The following is a 17,241-nucleotide window of genomic DNA, read 5'->3' as shown; positions in this document are numbered from 1 at the left end:
TGGTGACTTCGTAAGGTGAAGTTGTTAATATAATTTTTTTTAAGATGGGAGAAATATAAGAACATTGAATATTGTTGGTTATAACGCACTAAAGATGGATACACTGATGATGTAGGAAAAGAAGGGGAAAAGTTTTGTTCTGAAATAGCAAGAGGGGATGATTTCTGGACACACGAGAGGGAACTGCCTTTTTTCCAGGAACATGGACAGTTCATTACATTAGAGGATAAAAGGCAATGGAATAACTAGAGATAATCCTCAGTTACAAGGAATTTACAAATACACATGATATTTACTGGATTATAGGCCTTACCTTCTTATTACCACAATATATTCCTAGGAACCATAATTAGCCAAGGTCTTAAAATAAAGCATAGATATCAGCAACACTACACTCTAAGCATAGAACCTGACCCAGAGTAGGCCCTAAAATATTTGTTGTATAAGTCGTAACTGTTGATTAAATGGTTATGATTAAATCAATAAAGCTAAAGTGTACGCCCTTTGTAATCATTTGAAATTAGCAAAAGTATTCAACATATTAGAGAGAACTAGAATTATCCTTTCACATGTAAGTAAACAGAAGTCTCAAAAGTTCAATGGTTGTCCTGTGTCATGGGGTTTAGCAAAGTTAAAACTGAAATCCAGGTACTATTATTTCTTGTTAAATACTTTTCCATGCAACCCATACTTTCTTGCTTATAAAAAGTATCTGATGGGCTATAAAGTATGCTCAATACATTAAAAGGTAAAGTTATGATATTATAAAGATTTGAGATCCTTAAATAATTATGTTTATTTAATTATATGAGCTCTAATAATCTTCTCATATTTCACTCATAATAATGTCATTTGCCTTATTAAAACTTAGGAGTAGTCATGAGAAATACTTTCAATGGCCCATGTCTCATAAAGAAAGTTTCCAGAGAAGTTTAATACTTCTTTATATCCAATGAGCATAATGAAATGAAGGCGATAGCTCAGAGTAAAACAAAAGTAAGCCATGAATAAAATCCTGGTGAGTACCACTTACCAACTGTGTGGTGTTGAACAAGTTACTTAACCTCTCTGTGCCTCGGTTGTATCATCTGTAAAATGGGAATAATAATAACGACCTCATTGGAATGTTGTGAGGATTAACTGAGATGATACATCTAACCAGTTTAATGAAAGAGCTGGATTCAGAAATCAATATTGTTTGTTATGTCTCCTGATTCCCTCAGGTGAAGAAATGAACCCCAAATAGACTTTCAGGCAGGTGTCTTAGTTTTTCTGTTCATGCTTAGAAAATAAACTATCGGTCCTTTTGTTTGGGAATTAAATAGTCTAACAATTTCATAGTTCTAGTTCCATACAGGAACAGCCCCAAGCTTCTATCCCACCTAAAGCTCACCCCTTTCACTCAGTTCAGGCTTATTTCAAGCTTTGAAGTCTGCAATGGAGGATGTGAACACTGTGGTCTCCCTTTATGCTGACATCCTATACTCATAGCAACAGTTCCTGACTCTCCCAGAGTCAGAGCCTGGGAAACTAAAACTGGAACGTAAGATCACGGTGGAATGTGGTTGACACAGTTGTCATCTATGGTCAGGGCTTTCTGAATGGCAAATACACAATCAGTGACCCTTCTGGAGTAAGTTCATGACTTTCTCAAAGAACCCTTTTCCTCAGTTTTACTTGATTCACTCTCAGTTTCTTATTTGGAATCAATCCTCCAATTTGTCTCTCATTAATTCACCACCTGGGGACCTGGGCTTCAAAAAATTACCAACTTTTTTTTTTTTTTTTTTTTACATTGGAGGACTTGAAGCTTGCCTACCATGCAACCCTTTAATCTACTACAGAGGCAGGCGCATCTTTAGCCACAGCTGTGTCTTTTAGACATCAGACTCTACATCCTTCAGCTTCTAGAGGAAATACATCAAGCTCTCTTAAGTGTTTTTCCCTGAAGCTCATCTCACTTGGCTCAACTGAATGGTAATCACCCCAGCCTTCATACATGGAATGGTTACCACCTCAACCTCTGTAGAGTCTTAAAAATGGAGCTTGAACTAACGTAGGACTTATTAGTTGGATTATGTCTTAGCACTTTCTGTGAATAAAGTCTTACACCTCACTTAATTAGCCTCCCTTTAAAGAGAAAGACAGAAAGCCTCCCATTTGAATATCTGGATGCTTAAATAAAGCACTGCTTGGCATAGTGGGAGTGTTCAGAAATATTAGCTATTGCTATTATTCATCATATCTTTATTATTTAAGATTTAAGGAGGGGATTGATGAGGAGCTGCTCACAGAAAAAGAAATGGGGAGGAAAAAGTCAAAAAAAATTTAAAAACCAAGACAGTGTGGTGTCATATAAGTTAAGAGAGTAAGGTGTTTGGCTTTTTTTGTTTTGTTTTGCTCTTTGAGAAGGGAGCAATCACAGTGTCAAACTTTGCAGTGAATTTTAATAAAACAGACCTACTGCATTCATCAACTGCCTACTGGTGACATTATTTTGAGCAAGGAGTCTGAGGGAAAGCCAGACTTCAGTTGCTCAAAAGTGAGACAGTGAGAACAAACAAGTTGGGAAATAAAGCGTCAGGAAAAGAAACGATAGATTGGTGGCTAAGCAGAGACACAGTGTTAAGTGACTCTTTTGTTGGTCTTGTACTTTTGCTTTTAAGAAATAAATTTGAGGGCGCCTGGGTGGCTCAGTTGGTTAAGCGACTGCCTTCGGCTCAGGTCATGATCCCAGGGTCCTGGGATCAAGTCCCACATTGGGCTCCCTGCTCAGTGGGGAGCCTGCTTCTCCTTCTCCCCCTCCCCCTGCTGGTGTTCCCTCTCTTGCTGTGTCTCTCTCTGTCAAATAAATAAATAAAATCTTTAAAAAAAAAAAAAAAGAAATTTGAATATGTTACCATAAAAGGCAGTTGATAGAGCAAGAACAATTGAAGATAGTAGATACAGAGAAAAAATAATAATCAAAGGGACATGAGAACAAGGCATCAAAGATTTAGAGGAAGTTATTAGCCTTAACCAGAAAGGGCAATGCGTAAGATTGGAGAACAGAAGTAAATGAAGATGAGTATGAGAGTAAATAAGTGTATGGGAGTATGTGGGAAAAGAATCAGTATTGAAGGACAACAGAACGAGTAGCTAGAAAAGGAATGATTATAAAGAATTTAGGACATGGGAATTACAAGATGAAATAATTAATAGTATTGCTTGGCACCGGAGATGCCAAGGGGCATGTGAAGAATGAAAGAGAATCACTAGATTTGCAAAATATGTATCCACTGGTAGCATACACGAGTGTATTTTTAAGAGAACGGTGATGATAAAAGCTTGATTATAAAGGTTAAAAAAGAGATATAAATAAAGTGATATAAATCATGAGACACAAAGGCTGCTAGTGAACACCATTTCACTTGGCCAGGGGAAAATAACTAATTGGAGGAAAGAAGCATACCACCTACCTGTGAAATGCACCTATTGATGCTGTTATTATTACTACAGATATTATCATCATTATCCTTAGCCAGCCTTAACTGCACAATTTTACTGGGTAATAATGAACACTAGCACAAATTGAAAGCACTAAAAATCCTTACTCTCTACAATCTTTACCAAATTTTGCAAGTCCCTTTATTTACCTTAAAAAAAAAAAAAAGAATTCTTAACTACACTCTGCTAAATGGTTTCCCCAAATTTTCCACTTCCTCAATGGCCAGTCTCACATGTCCCTTGATTAAGTCAAACAACATCCCTTCGTTGCTGAGAAGATAACATCGGGATCGAGCTCTTTCCTTTTCAATGAAACCTAATGCCACTGCACTAAGCATTTTATCCCTTCTCCCATCAAAGATGCTGCATCTTTTCTCCCTCTTATTATAGTTATTCTCTTTTCTTAATAGGTGCATTTCACATTTATTGAGCATGTACTATCTGTGAGGCACTGAATTGATCATTTGACACATTCCAGCTCATTTATTTCTCGTAATGATCCTATGAGGCTGGTTCCATCATTGTTTGAATTAGCTACTTTGACCAAAGTCATTGAGCTAGTAAGTTACAAGCCAGAAAAGATATTTAGGTAGTCTGCCTCCAAAATAAAAGTGATTCTCTTTTAAGTGATTAAGGTGTCACTTAAATATTTGTGTTTTAAAATGTCAAAATATAAACATATTCCTGCTCTCAAAAAGTAGCCTCTTTCAACTTAATTCCTTTTCGGGGTATTCTACTAGCATACCCCAATTTATGGAAAATGCCTCCTGACATTTTTAAATGTTCAGGGTTTCTGAAGCATATACACACACCTCCTTTCAACCACTTCCAAGAGAAGGTATCATCCCTCCTTCCAATTAAGGAAATAGAGTTTCAGAGAAGTCAAGTTACTTACCAATGGTCCCTCAGCTAATAAGTGAAACTCCAATTCAAATTCAGATCTTCTGATTCAACTTCAAAGTCTTGGCCATTCAGTTCATTACCAGTCCTTGTCCATCCTTTCTCCTCAATATTCTTTCCATTTCTATTGTCTTTCTTAGATTCAAGGCTCACAATCCTATTTCAAGTTCCCACAACCCTCTAGAACTATTACATTATCATGATGTGCTCGCTAATAAAATAATGGCCCAAGTGACTCTTTTAGTTTATATTAGTGGTAGACCAATTGCAATGGTGGTCCTTGTGCTTCAACCCTCCCTATAATTTTGCCATGTAATTTCGTATTGCTTTCCACTCTGTCTCTAGGATTGACCACGAAGTATTACCAAAAGAAGACTCAAGCAGAAGCTTAAAAAGAACTTGCTTATTTCTGCTTTGCTCTTACTCTTCTTCCATGACTATGAGAAGCTGCCAGGGCTGGCCTATTGCAGGATTACACACATGGATAGAGCTCTGAGTGGCCCCAGTTGGTCCAGCCAAGGTCATCCTGGATCAAACAATAGCCAGTTAACATACAGCTAATTGGACCAACCTTCAGCTAACCAATGGCATAAGTGAGCTAGCCAAGATCAACCAATCCAAGTCAAGATCAGCTGAATTCCATAAACCCAAAATTTTGCATGAGATTTTACAGCACAGTTTTGTGTTGTTACATAACATAATTTTATTTTTTTAAGTTTTTATTAAAATTTCAGCTAGTTAACATAGTGTTATATTAGTTTCAGGTGTACAATACAGTGATTCAACACTTTCATACAATACCCAGTGCTCATCAAAGTGTACACCTTAATCCCCATCACTTATTTAAACCCATCCTCCCACCCACCTCCCTTCTAGTAGCTATCAATTTGTTCATTACAGTTAAGAATCTGTTTCTTGCTTTGCCTCTTTCTCTCTTTTTTCCCCTTTGTTCTTTTGTTTTGTTTCTTAAATTTGAAATATGAGTGAAATCATATAGTATTTGTCTTCCTACATAGTATAATTTTAGTGATAGCTAGCTGATGAGTATGTTATATAATCCATCTTAAATCAAAATGGCAGGATAATACTCTTCCATTATTACCTCATCACCAGTTCACTCAAAATTCTACTGATCATTCTATATACAAACTCCTATTGTTAGCTGTCACCATATATATGAATAGGTCATATTCCTCCACTGCCACTATATAAAATTTCATTCCTACCCTACAACTCTTCAACAAAAATATCTGTCAGTTATTCTCCTTATTTGATTCTGATTTAGGATAGAAAGAATATACTTGAATTCTTTCCAACATTTTTTTAAAGATTTTATTTATTAATCTGACATAGAGAGAGAGCATAAGCAGGGGGAGCAGCAGAGGGAGAGGGAGATCATGACCTGAGCCAAAGGCAGATGCTTAACCTACTGAGCCACCCAGGAGCCCCTCCAAAATTTTTTGAAAATACCTCTTTAATATCACTTTTCCATGAAACTTTCTGTATTTAATCATATGTCAATATTATAATTCAAAATTTTTTCAGTACTTCTATAAGCTTCTAGTACTATATTAATTTGGATCCATTTATATATTTTTTCTAAGCAACTCTATTTCCTAAATTCTCTGGGAGCCAAATTATGTTCCTTTTATTCCCTATCCCCTTTACAAATATATATAACAATTTAATAATACACAGAAGACCCTCAATATATGCTAAATAAAGTGCTAAAAAGAATTGTAAACTTTTATAAATAATGATTTTTTTTTAAGATTTTATTTATTTTTTAGAGAGCGAGCGAGAGAGAAACAGCATGAGAGGGGAGAGGGTCAGAGGGAGAAGCAGGCTCCCCGCTGGGCCAGGAGCCCGATGCGGGACTCGATCCCAGGACTCCAGGATCATGACCTGAGCCGAAGGCAGTCGCTTAACCATCTGAGCCACCCAGGCGCCCCTATAAATAATGATTTTTAAAAATGGAAAACTCACTTCTTCCCTCCCCTTTCCTTTAAATATTCTTACTAAGTATATTAGTAATTGACAAATATCTGTCCTGTTTTCAAAAAATTTAATACTATTTGATCAATATTCCTAGTAAATTATTCTAAGGCTCATTGACATACATATATAGAAATTAATTTATCTTTTGGCATTCTGAATAAACAGACACAAGTCTTTTCATATTTAATGCATTACAAATTAATTAGTTTTTAATATTTTATTTATTTATTTGACAGAGAGAGAGATAGCGAGAACAGGAACACAAGCAGGGGGAGTGGGAGAGGGAGAAGCAGGCTTCCCGCCGAGTAGGGAGCCCGATGCGGGGCTCGATCCCAGGGCCCCGGGATCATGACCTGAGCCAAAGGCAGACGCTTAACGACTGAGCCACCCAGGCGCCCCAATAAATTAATTAGTTTTTACTTATGTTATTTTCTTTAATCATCACAAACTACCCTGTGAGGTGTTAGTATTAACTGATTTTTGTAGTATGGAAATCTGAAGTCCTGACGCAAGTTGATATATGAAAGCGTCACAATACAAACTAGATCTTCCTATGTCAAGTTTATTGCTCCTTCTCCATCCAAATGAATACACATTCTGTTCTGGTTTTACTTTAAAAGCCCTCACTACGGACCTGGTACTCCACTGGTTCAGAGCATTGTAGATGATTATGATACTTTCCTATTCTTAAGGAGCATATATATAGTCTAGGTTGGGAAACAGGCATATAAGCAGATAATTTGATGATAAAATGGGAAATTATAAGGCTAAGAAACACAGAGGAAATGTACCTGGGGGTTCAGAGAAAGCTTCCTGGAAGAGATAAATTCTTGGTTAAGATGAGAAGTGAGGCAAAGACATTGAGGAAGAACATTACGGGCATATAGATGAATATGCATGAAGAAGATATTGGAAAAGCACGAAGTTTCATGGGTTGGAAAAGCATGAAGTTTGTGTATTATTCAAACACATGGCATGACACCTTAGCTAAAGTGGAAATGTTAGGAGATGGAAAAAGAAAGAAGTTTGGGACCAGGTGCAAAAAAAAAAACAGAAAAGAATAAAGATTTGAGAGTTATTCAAGAGATTAAAAACAATATGGCCCAGTGATGATTGAATTTAGGACTTTCAGTGTCTGGGTGAGGAGACTGAGCACCATATTTGGGTGGGAAATGGGAGGCAGAGGATGACTGAGTTTGAGGCACATTGAATCTGAGGTTCTATGGAACATTAAGATGCATCTGTGCATAAGAAAGGTAAAAAAATGAGTGTGTAGCTTAGAAACATCAGGCCTGGAGATATGGAATTATTAGTACTCTTTAAACACCCAGTCACATATGAAAAACTAAACACTATGGCTACAAAATACTTTACATGGTTAGGATTGTTAAAATCATTGCTACATTTGTTCACAAAGCAATGTTGAGAGAGAAAGTGACTAAAGCAAAGCACTAAATCACCAACACCTAAAAGTATTGTATAAAACATAATATGTCACAAAGTTTGACCCTGCTTTGAATTCTATCCCATGTTACAATAATTTTCATTTTTATGTTATTGTAGTAGTTTTCAATTTTACATGCTTTATTATTTTTTTTTTACTGCAAAGAAAATTTATTTTACATATTGCTAGCCATGAATTTTTGTCGTTAGTTCACACATAAATCTGCCTAGTGCCACTATCCAAATGGCAGGACCAGTTTATGTCCACACTGCACTCTGTATTTACAAAGAGAATTTGCACGACTTACATAAATGTAAACTCTCAGTGAAGGTTTAACAATGGAGATGCAATCTAACATCCATAATATCTGATGTTTTACAGACAGCAATGTTTTATGCCTCAAAACTCACATACATAGTTATTTTCTCCTTCCAGCTAAATATCCAATGCTAATGCCACAAAACAGCATAGGCACACTGCTTACAAAATAGTCAAAAAGATTCAAAGATACCAATTAAAGAAGAATATCCCTCTACTGCTTGCAGAAAACCTACAGCCCTTAAGGTACAGATTAGATTATTAAAAGCTTCCTTTAAAAATATGACAGGACCATCACTGTCTTTAAGGACCTGTGGATTGCTAGTGTTACTCAAATATTTATAATAGTAAAATGCAAATTAACATTGAAAAAAGTGTCAAAGTATTTGTAAAAGACTTTGGAACTATGTCCATCTAAATGTACAGGTTCATAATCCGTGACCTATAATTCCAAAACCCATATACTTTGAAAACCGCTATTTCATTTTTAAGTGTGTTGCTAACTTGATTGGTGCAAAACTAGACCTGTACTAACATGAGAGATTTATGGTCTTTATTTTTCCCATGCAATGGGAATATTCATAGAATTCTCTTCAGATACGAAAATGTATACTTATGAGGTGCTTCCCAGAATCCATCTGGAGAAGTGTTCCATAATATACATCATATACATACAAAAAAATCAAGAAAATTCTGAACTCTAAAATACAACTGACCCCAGGGGTTTTGAATAAGAGATTACAGACCAGTATAATTAAAATTCAAAACTTAAAATTTTAGATTTTACTATAATCAAGATATTCAATACAACAGAATTGCTAGAATTTATTTATTATTGTACCTTTAAGAAAAGATTTATCTGCACAATATAGTATGTATGAAAGCATTTCCAGTTTTCTCCTCTTTTCCCCAAATATATTTTGTTCACTCTCCTTTTACAGATAGAGAAATAACTTAAACACTTAAATTATTCTTAGAATCAGTTTGATAATGTTAGGATCCAAACCGACAGAATCAGGCTTGAATAAGATATACAAAGATAATGCAGGAGGGATATATGCATAGTCCTACACATAGAACCAAGGAATCAACTTCCAACAAGAGTTTAGGGAAAATGGGAACACATGCAGCATTCATACAACTCAATTATAAACCTCAGGTGACTACTGTCCCAGGGCATACTGAAAGTATGTTGAACTTGCCCCCATGTATAATGTAATCCTAGGCTTCTTTAATAAAACACTCTATCCAGAAAGAAAAATGATGGCTCATTCTATGCTTGTCACAGAAGATAACGAATAGTGTGAGGGGTCCAGGAGCCAATTTAACACTATTAAGCAACTCATATAATCTTAAAGGAGAGTAAGCATGATAGTGATCTTTCGAAAATCACCTTATGAAGAACAGTTGCAAAGACTGAAATGTCAACCTTGAAAAATATAATAATTGGTGAAGATATGATAGCTGTGTTTTGAAATGAAGCAACTCTTTGTGTATTTAAACAAACCAGTTAGAGTTACTGAAAATACTATTGCATCTTAACACAAGATAAGCTGACTGAAAATGAAAATGACCGGAATAGGGGTTCTTCATATAGGGTTACAGGGTTTCTTGATAGGGATGTGATAAAGGACTCTAGGTGATCCTTTCCATTCTGAGAGTCTTCAATATCTCAACATCACACTTCAAGTTAATAGTACAGCTGGGTTTAGAATTTCATCAATTTTTATTATATAATTTTTAATATTCATGAAAACATATTTGCCACAAGACATAACTTCATGGAGGGAGGTCAACTCTTCAACATTTCTATACTGTCCTTAAAGCAGAGGGCCAATCAAATTCATATTCAAAAGAAAAATATAGTGATTATTACAAATCTTATTCATATTCTATAATATTTCTCATATCTAAAACAAACACAAGTGTTCTGTTCTTTAAGAAAATTGAGTCTCGGGCGCCTGGGTGGCTCAGTTGGTTAAGCGACTGCCTTCGGCTTGGGTCATGATCCTGGAGCCCCGGGATCGAGTCGCATGTCAGGCTCCTTGCTCAGCAGGGAGTCTGCTTCTCCCTCTGACCCTCCCCCCTCTCATGTGCTCTCTCTCTCTCATTCTCTCTCTCTCAAATAAATAAATAAATAATCTTTAAAAAAAGAAAATTGAGTCTCAAAATTAACTTTGTATATAAATAAGTTTGAAATCCTTAAAATGATGTATTTTCCTATAAAATAAGATGCTTGACAAGCATATATTTCAAAAGACCTAACAATTTTAAGTTTGTGAGAATAAGTCTGAACTTTTGCCTCTTCTCTATTTTCCTCAATATTTTTTAAAGAAACTGGTTGAAATGTTTTTTGGGAAGAGAGGATAATACACGGATAATTCCAAGAATTTTTGAGCAGGTGTTAGGCATTTTTAAAGAAAGACAAATAAAATATAAATGGACAGCAGACTTCCAAACTACAATCACTTCCAAAGACAGACCACACAGCTAAAAATGGAAAATACATATTTCCAAATGTCATAATACTGTTTAAAGAGCAAGAAAGAGAAAACTAACTATTCCCACGTTCAGGCAGTTGAATGCTGATCAACAGCTGACAGGCCCATCAAAACATACACATAAAATTTTCAAAAAAAAAAGAGAGACCAGACAGGAACTCAGCCTTCACACTCACCATCACCAAAATACCACAAATTTGAGGTAAGATTTTTATGTGAACTAATAATCTATTTTTATATTTTTCTCACCAAAACATGCATATCATATAATTTAAGGGAAAAGATAATTATAAGAATAGAAATAAAGCAAAGCTTATTTAAGTCTTGTCACTTTTGCAATTGCAATAGGAAGGACAAATACTACCAGGAAGCATACCTGTGGCAGGGCTGAATTGAGCTGTCGCTGGAGCGAATCTCGGTCATAGATGACATCCTGCAGTCTTTGCTGGGCAAGTGAAAGGCTTTCTTGGGTCTCCCGAAGGGTGTCTAGAAGACGGTCCCTTTCATCTAGCATATTCACCATCAGCTGCTCAAAATGGGAGTCTGAGTCCGAGCCACTGCTTTGGGACCCCCTTTGGCTCATTGGGGTGTCCTCATTAATCGTGGGCATCACTTCACACATCATTGCTTAAAGGAAGTAAAGGGGAGGGAAGTCTTAGTAAAGAAACCAACTGACTCTCAACTCACCAAACTCTGCAGCTCATTAACCTAATTGTCTCTTTTTTTCCCCTACCCACTGCCCCAACTCCAACCACACTAAATATTTTGAACTCAATGAAATATGATTCATTGACTTCCTCCAATCTATATCCTTCCTCATTTATTGATAATGTATAAAGCTCCTACCTACAAAATACAGGTTGGTTTCACCTACTTCTCAAAGATTTGGTGTTTTGGGGGGCGCCTAGGTGGCTCAGTCGTTAAGCGTCTGCTTCAGCTCAGGTCATGATCCCAGCATCCTGGGATCGAGCCCCGCATCGGGCTCCCTCCTCAGCGGGAAGCCTGCTTCTCCCTCTCCCACTCCCCCTGCTTGTGTTCCCTCTCTCTCTGTCTCTCTCTCTGTCAAATGAATAAATAAAATCTTAAAAAAAAAAATTGGGTTTTTTTTTTCATGATTTATTCCTCCAACTTAATTTATAGTAGTATGTTATTCAACTTACTAGTTGATCACCTTTCTACCCCTGTAAGTTTACAAATCTCTTACAGCAAATACCACCATCTTACCCTTATTTGTTATATTGTTAAAAGCAAGCACAGTGTCTGGCACTTCATGGGTAGGAAGTAAATGATTTTTGAATGACTTAAACAATTGAATTAATGTTCACTCTTGCATTTAGGGAATCTACAAATAATTAAGTATTCATTTTATATAATAATCAGTTTTTACTTCTTTCAGATTTTATCAACAGGTTTTTTTCATGCCAACTAGTTTAAAGTTTCTTGACTTTACAACTCCCATTTTATCACTTTTATGTGCTAAGTTAAGGTAATCTACACAGAGTAAAGCAATACTGACTAAATTAAATGTAAGCTCTATGAAATAGACTGAGGTTGTTTAGGTTATTATAATTGCCCTTAATATTCTTTTGTTTCCTGTGAACTGCTTTGTCAATTTTCCCTCCAAACAATACAAACTAACACTCTCAAATATTCCCCAAAACAGAGACCGTAAATTACATTAGCTAATGTAGTTACTTCACATTTCAGCTGTTAATCACAAGCTTCCAGTCATGAAACAAATGAACTATTCAGAATATTTTTTAAATCATTTATTAGTTTGACTTATAATAGACAACAGACTTCAAGATGCAACACTGATCTACTGTATGACATTTTAAAAATCAGAAATTATCTCATTTTTTCTTTTATCTTTTATCTGATGTTCAAAAAAGAACCAAACCCATCTCAATTTCAGCTGTTGTACTGAGACCAGAAGCTATTAATTAGAGGGCTTGGTTTTGCAGAAGGTTGATGTGGAGAAATGCTGGTTTGGCTGTTGATCCTAGAGCATTCTTTGGTTTTATAATGCAAGGTCAATTCATTTTTCTGCCTATATATTCCTGTCCCTAGGGAAAATATTTCTGTTGATATAGTCAAATAAAATGTCAAGACTTAATAGCTCAATAGTTAATTACTTTTATGTGATTCTTCAAATAAATTGGGTTACTGAAGAGATAAATTCAATTATCTGAATGATTTGGTCAGGGTTCACTGAAAACTAGGAGAAACTTTTAAAAGATAAAAGGAAAGTATTTTCTTACTGATATCCTGTATAAAAAAAATTACGGGGTAGTATGAATTTTAGGAAAATTTAAGATAATTCTTTGAATTATTGCTCATCACTCAAAACACTGGGCTACCTGAAGGCAAATATTTGACTTGTTAAGTCACTCTAAAATAGGTAACAGGATACGTAAGATGTATTTAAACGCAAATGTGAGTGCACACGCACGCATGCACACACACACACACACACACTTATGCATTGTTACTGTCGCTAACCACTTAATGGATGAAAAGATAGTATTTTTTTGTGTTTTTCTCAGTTTGAATATTATCTAAACATTATCACAAAGCTGGAAAAAAGAGACTCTTTTCTCACTGCTATACATTTTCTTTACATTAATTGAAAAGGAATTGGAAAAAAAAACTGTTCTAACACATTTGAATATTAAAAACAATTAGTTCACATGCCATGCATGAAAATCCACAAACTGAACAGCTGTGTCATTCTGAGAAATCATTACCAGAAGCCAATGTGTTTCTTTTTGACATTTAAGGTTAAAACAAAATACTGGGAGAGGAAATGATTGCACTGTGACAATTTGTGCCAAAACACTTGCAAGGCTTACATTTTAGGGTTACTTAAACATTCCTAAATCTGTATTTTAAACCATCTCCTTCTTGGAAAAAAGCCATTAGCACATCTTCACTTTGAATTACTTATAAAAAAGTTTAAATTCCAAGGAAAAGCATAACTGCAGTGATTACCTCAGCTACAATTTCCTTCTGAATACACGACCCTAATTCTAACAAAGGCTTGTTGCCACCATGAGATATTAGACATTCACAGACTTTAGGCTCTTATATCAGTATAAAAGCTGGTCTCTGAATTAGTCAGTCCAAAGATGCTATGATGAGAATCAGCTTAGGGACTTAAGGTCTTAGTCTATTAATTTTACACTCAACTTGATTCGATTCCATTCCTGCAGCACTGGAACCAGAACAAGTCACATCACCTCTCAAAACTTCAGTTTTCTCTTCTGTAAGTAGGCATAAGAATCCATGATTTTTTTTTTAACAAGCCCATTGTAAGTCTCCAATAGAATACTTGACTGAGATCACACAGTAAAATTTAAAGGACAATTACAAATACAAGTATTTATTTATTTTATAAGGTGGCCAACATTCACCTTTGCAGAAAGAATATTGTGCCTTTACGATTCATTCTGATTCCATGCCTAAAGTTTTAATTCCGGTGGGTACTCTGAACTCTTCAAATCCAACTGGGAAAAATCAAGCTATGCTACAGTTACTTAGGAAATAAAATGAATTCGTCTGCTTTTTCTCCACCAACAGTCAACCCAAATGAGTAAATCTAAAGTCTTCTCATCAAAACTAGGAGAAAAAAAATTTTCTACAAAAAATAAAGGTCACTTTCACGAACTAGCTTTGTTCTTGCAATAGGACTCGGATTCTAATATAAATTACAAAATACTTGTATAATCCTGAAAATACAGTCTAACCTATTTCTTAAATGCATATTTAGATATTAAGATCAATTAAAAATCTATCTTCAATGTTCAACACCCTCTTATAGAATGGACAACATCTGAAGCAACTTCCAGAGGCTATTTACCCTCTAGTGTACTTCATCCTCATATGCCACTTTTAACTTTTACAATCATTTTCAGTATTAAAAATTATATTGTATCACATAATTCCTGAAAAACCAGGAAGGACGTCCTAACAGCTCACTTTGATATTTGCCTTTTCGGCACTCTTCCCCAAAGTCGGTTGGATATATGAATTGTTATCCTTTTCTAAATGTTGATGCCTTTTTCATTAAATTACTGAAGGTTTTAAGACCTAGTTAGAGATACTTACTTTGTTGTGAAAAGAAAAAATAAAATATTGGTTTAATTATCCCGGTGATTAAATTTAGCTTGAAGAATTTGATACCGGGAAAACCAACTCCTTTACTCTTAGTACATAACCTTGACTGTCTTCCAAATCTCTCAGATTTCAAAATAAAAGTTTTGAATGCCCCCTGGAGTCATTGCCCAAGGGCTTTCGAGATCCAGTGTGTTTCTTAGCAATATATGCCTCTCAAGCAGTACCTATTCAGATATGATGGTGTTACAAAAGGCTTTTTTTCTGTCAATGAATCACTTCGAAGCAGATCACCGGGATTTAGACCCTCCTACAGGCAAAGATGCGATTATTCTCGGTAGTTAGTTTCCTCTTCAAAGATGTAGTCTTAAGAACCAACCCAGCTCCACCTCAGTTAACCCACAAGGAGTAATTCAGTGAGAGAAATCCTAGCCATTGTCTGATTACATTACATGAATATTCCTCCTCCTATTCAACTCTTTGAAATCTTCCCTGTCCTCAGGAAATATTATCACCTCTAATAGAAGCATTTTGCACTTTCTTTACCGATGGCCAAGAGCCAGCTCTAGCCACACGGCTGGACAGTTACCGCTCAGCCACACCCCCCCCCACCACCACCCTGAAGTTGACTTAATAATTTCCACACTAAAATTCTTTATCTCTCGCCCAACAAGAGAGAGCCAAGTGGGAGGAGGTGGAGAAATAGGAGAAGGGAGAGGATGGGGGCGGAAAGCAAAAGGTATGGAACAGTAATTGGCAAGGAGGAATTTGCATCTCATCTTCCCTGGGGGCGGGGTGGGGCCGGGGCGGTAGGGGGTGGTAAAAAAATAAAGCGGACGGGAAACCTTGTAACTCAAACACAGTTTCTGTACCTAATGTCTGTAATTTCGGGTCCTGCTTCTTCAGGAGATCAGTGACAACCGCAGTCTCAGGCTTGGCGAGAGGCGAAGCTCACGCCCGGCACTCCTGGACCATTTCCCTAGCAACCGGAGGAGAAAGGCAGCTTAGACCCTCGCGTGCCCCGGCGCCCTCCCGGAACGTGCCCCGGCTGGGTGGCGTGGCAGCAAGCCGGCATCTTCCCGCGGCTCCGTCAGCAGCCCAGAGGAGAAGCGTCCATCGGGAAAATGGCATATTACAAATTTTGCTTTGGGAAGCGGAGCTCGGTTCAGACCATTGTCAAAGGGAGGAGAGGGGGAGGCGGCTCTTAAAGCAGTAGCGGCCCCTTTGCCGGAGCAGCCTCGACTCCGCGCGGGCAGCTGGAGAGCCGGGGCGGGGGGCCGGGAGCCGGGGACTGGGTTTGACTTATAGAAACTTAACCAAGCCACACTGCTCCCCCTCCGCGTCCGGGCCGCCCGGAAGGTGTCCCCCCAAACGTGAGCTTTGGGGAAAGGCGTGAGGAGTGCCTGGAAGCGAGGTTCTCCACCCAGTCCCCCTCCCGGAGCCCCTCGGGAGTTTCAGGCGAACGTCGCGAGTTGGAAAGCTAAGGGAAAGCGAGTCCCCAGGTTGCGGGGAGCACGGCGGGTGCTCTCCTGGCCCCGGACTGTGTCTGCGCTAGGGTGTCTCACTGAACTCAAAAGAGGCGCCTCTTCTCCGGAGAGGCAAGCGGTCGGCCCCCCACACCCAGTTTCTCCTCCCAGCCTCTTTGCAAGCCGCGTTGCTTGCATCAGCCGGCCGGAGGAACCAACCTGCTGGGAGCCGGAGCGGCTGCTACAGCATCTTCTCTCCTCACTTGCCTCGTGCCGTGGCCGCTGGGCTCCTCCTCCTCGGTCTCTGCCCCCTCCTCTCCTTGACAGCCGCCACCTCCTCTTCCTCTGGAACAAGGGCTTCCCCTGGAAGCTGCTGCAGTGGTTTCCACCGGCCCTTAAATAAATTCTGAAGTAATCACGTCTTTGCTCTCCTCCTCACGCACACGCGCTCGCGGATACACACGACTGCCTCAAAGCCGCTCCCGGGCTGCCGGCGCTGGCGCCGCTCCCAGTGCCCCCGGAGAAGCCGAGGGCTGCGGATGGGCAGGTGTGGGCAGCGGATACGCTCTTCCTCGTCCGGGCTTCCCCCGCACAATGGTCTGTACGGGGAAGCGTGTGACGGCCCACGCTGGGGAAAGGCGAATGAATGCGCCTGGGCACCTTCTGGCTCTCTGGCCTTCCGTGCTTGTCATTTCTTTGAGCAGCTTCCTGCTCCCAGGACCGGGGCATGGAAGTCACGGCGGACCTGAGTCAAGCTAGGGTGTGGTGGCATCTGTCACTTCTCACTACCTCTCCAGCTCCTCTCCATTCACTGCTTTGGCGATAAGGAGCGTGTGTTTAGCACTCCCTGCCCTAGTAAATTTCGGCTTTGGGCGAAGTCTGGTTTCTAGAACGCGTTCCAGTTCCCCCTATACCTACACATCCCTTTACCTATTCTTTCCTTTTGCCGCTACTCTCCATTGATACAAACCCATCCAACCAGGTATAGGGAGAAAGCAGGAGACAAAACCAGTAC

General features: G+C 38.3%; 1 protein-coding gene across 1 annotated transcript in view; it reads right to left on the bottom strand.

Annotated features, from left to right (window-relative positions):
• The window catches only part of PPFIA2 (PTPRF interacting protein alpha 2), a 476,257-nt gene extending 460,480 nt beyond the window's left edge, over positions 1–15,777 (bottom strand). Inside the window, exons 1-2 of the mRNA XM_064590837.1 lie at positions 15,633–15,777; positions 11,024–11,274 (exon numbers count right to left, since the gene is read on the bottom strand). Of these exons, the coding sequence (XP_064446907.1) occupies positions 11,024–11,272 (249 nt within the window). The 5' untranslated portion in view covers positions 11,273–11,274; positions 15,633–15,777. The remainder of the gene's footprint in view (positions 1–11,023; positions 11,275–15,632) is intronic.
• Between the last annotated feature and the right edge of the window lie 1,464 nt (positions 15,778–17,241).

The sequence above is a fragment of the Mirounga angustirostris genome, unplaced genomic scaffold (assembly GCF_029215605.1).
Source record: "Mirounga angustirostris isolate CCGP_5_RB_7025 unplaced genomic scaffold, mMirAng1.0.hap1 SCAF_5, whole genome shotgun sequence".
NCBI classification, from domain to species: domain Eukaryota; kingdom Metazoa; phylum Chordata; class Mammalia; order Carnivora; family Phocidae; genus Mirounga; species Mirounga angustirostris.
This window is presented reverse-complemented; position numbering and strand designations above follow the sequence as displayed.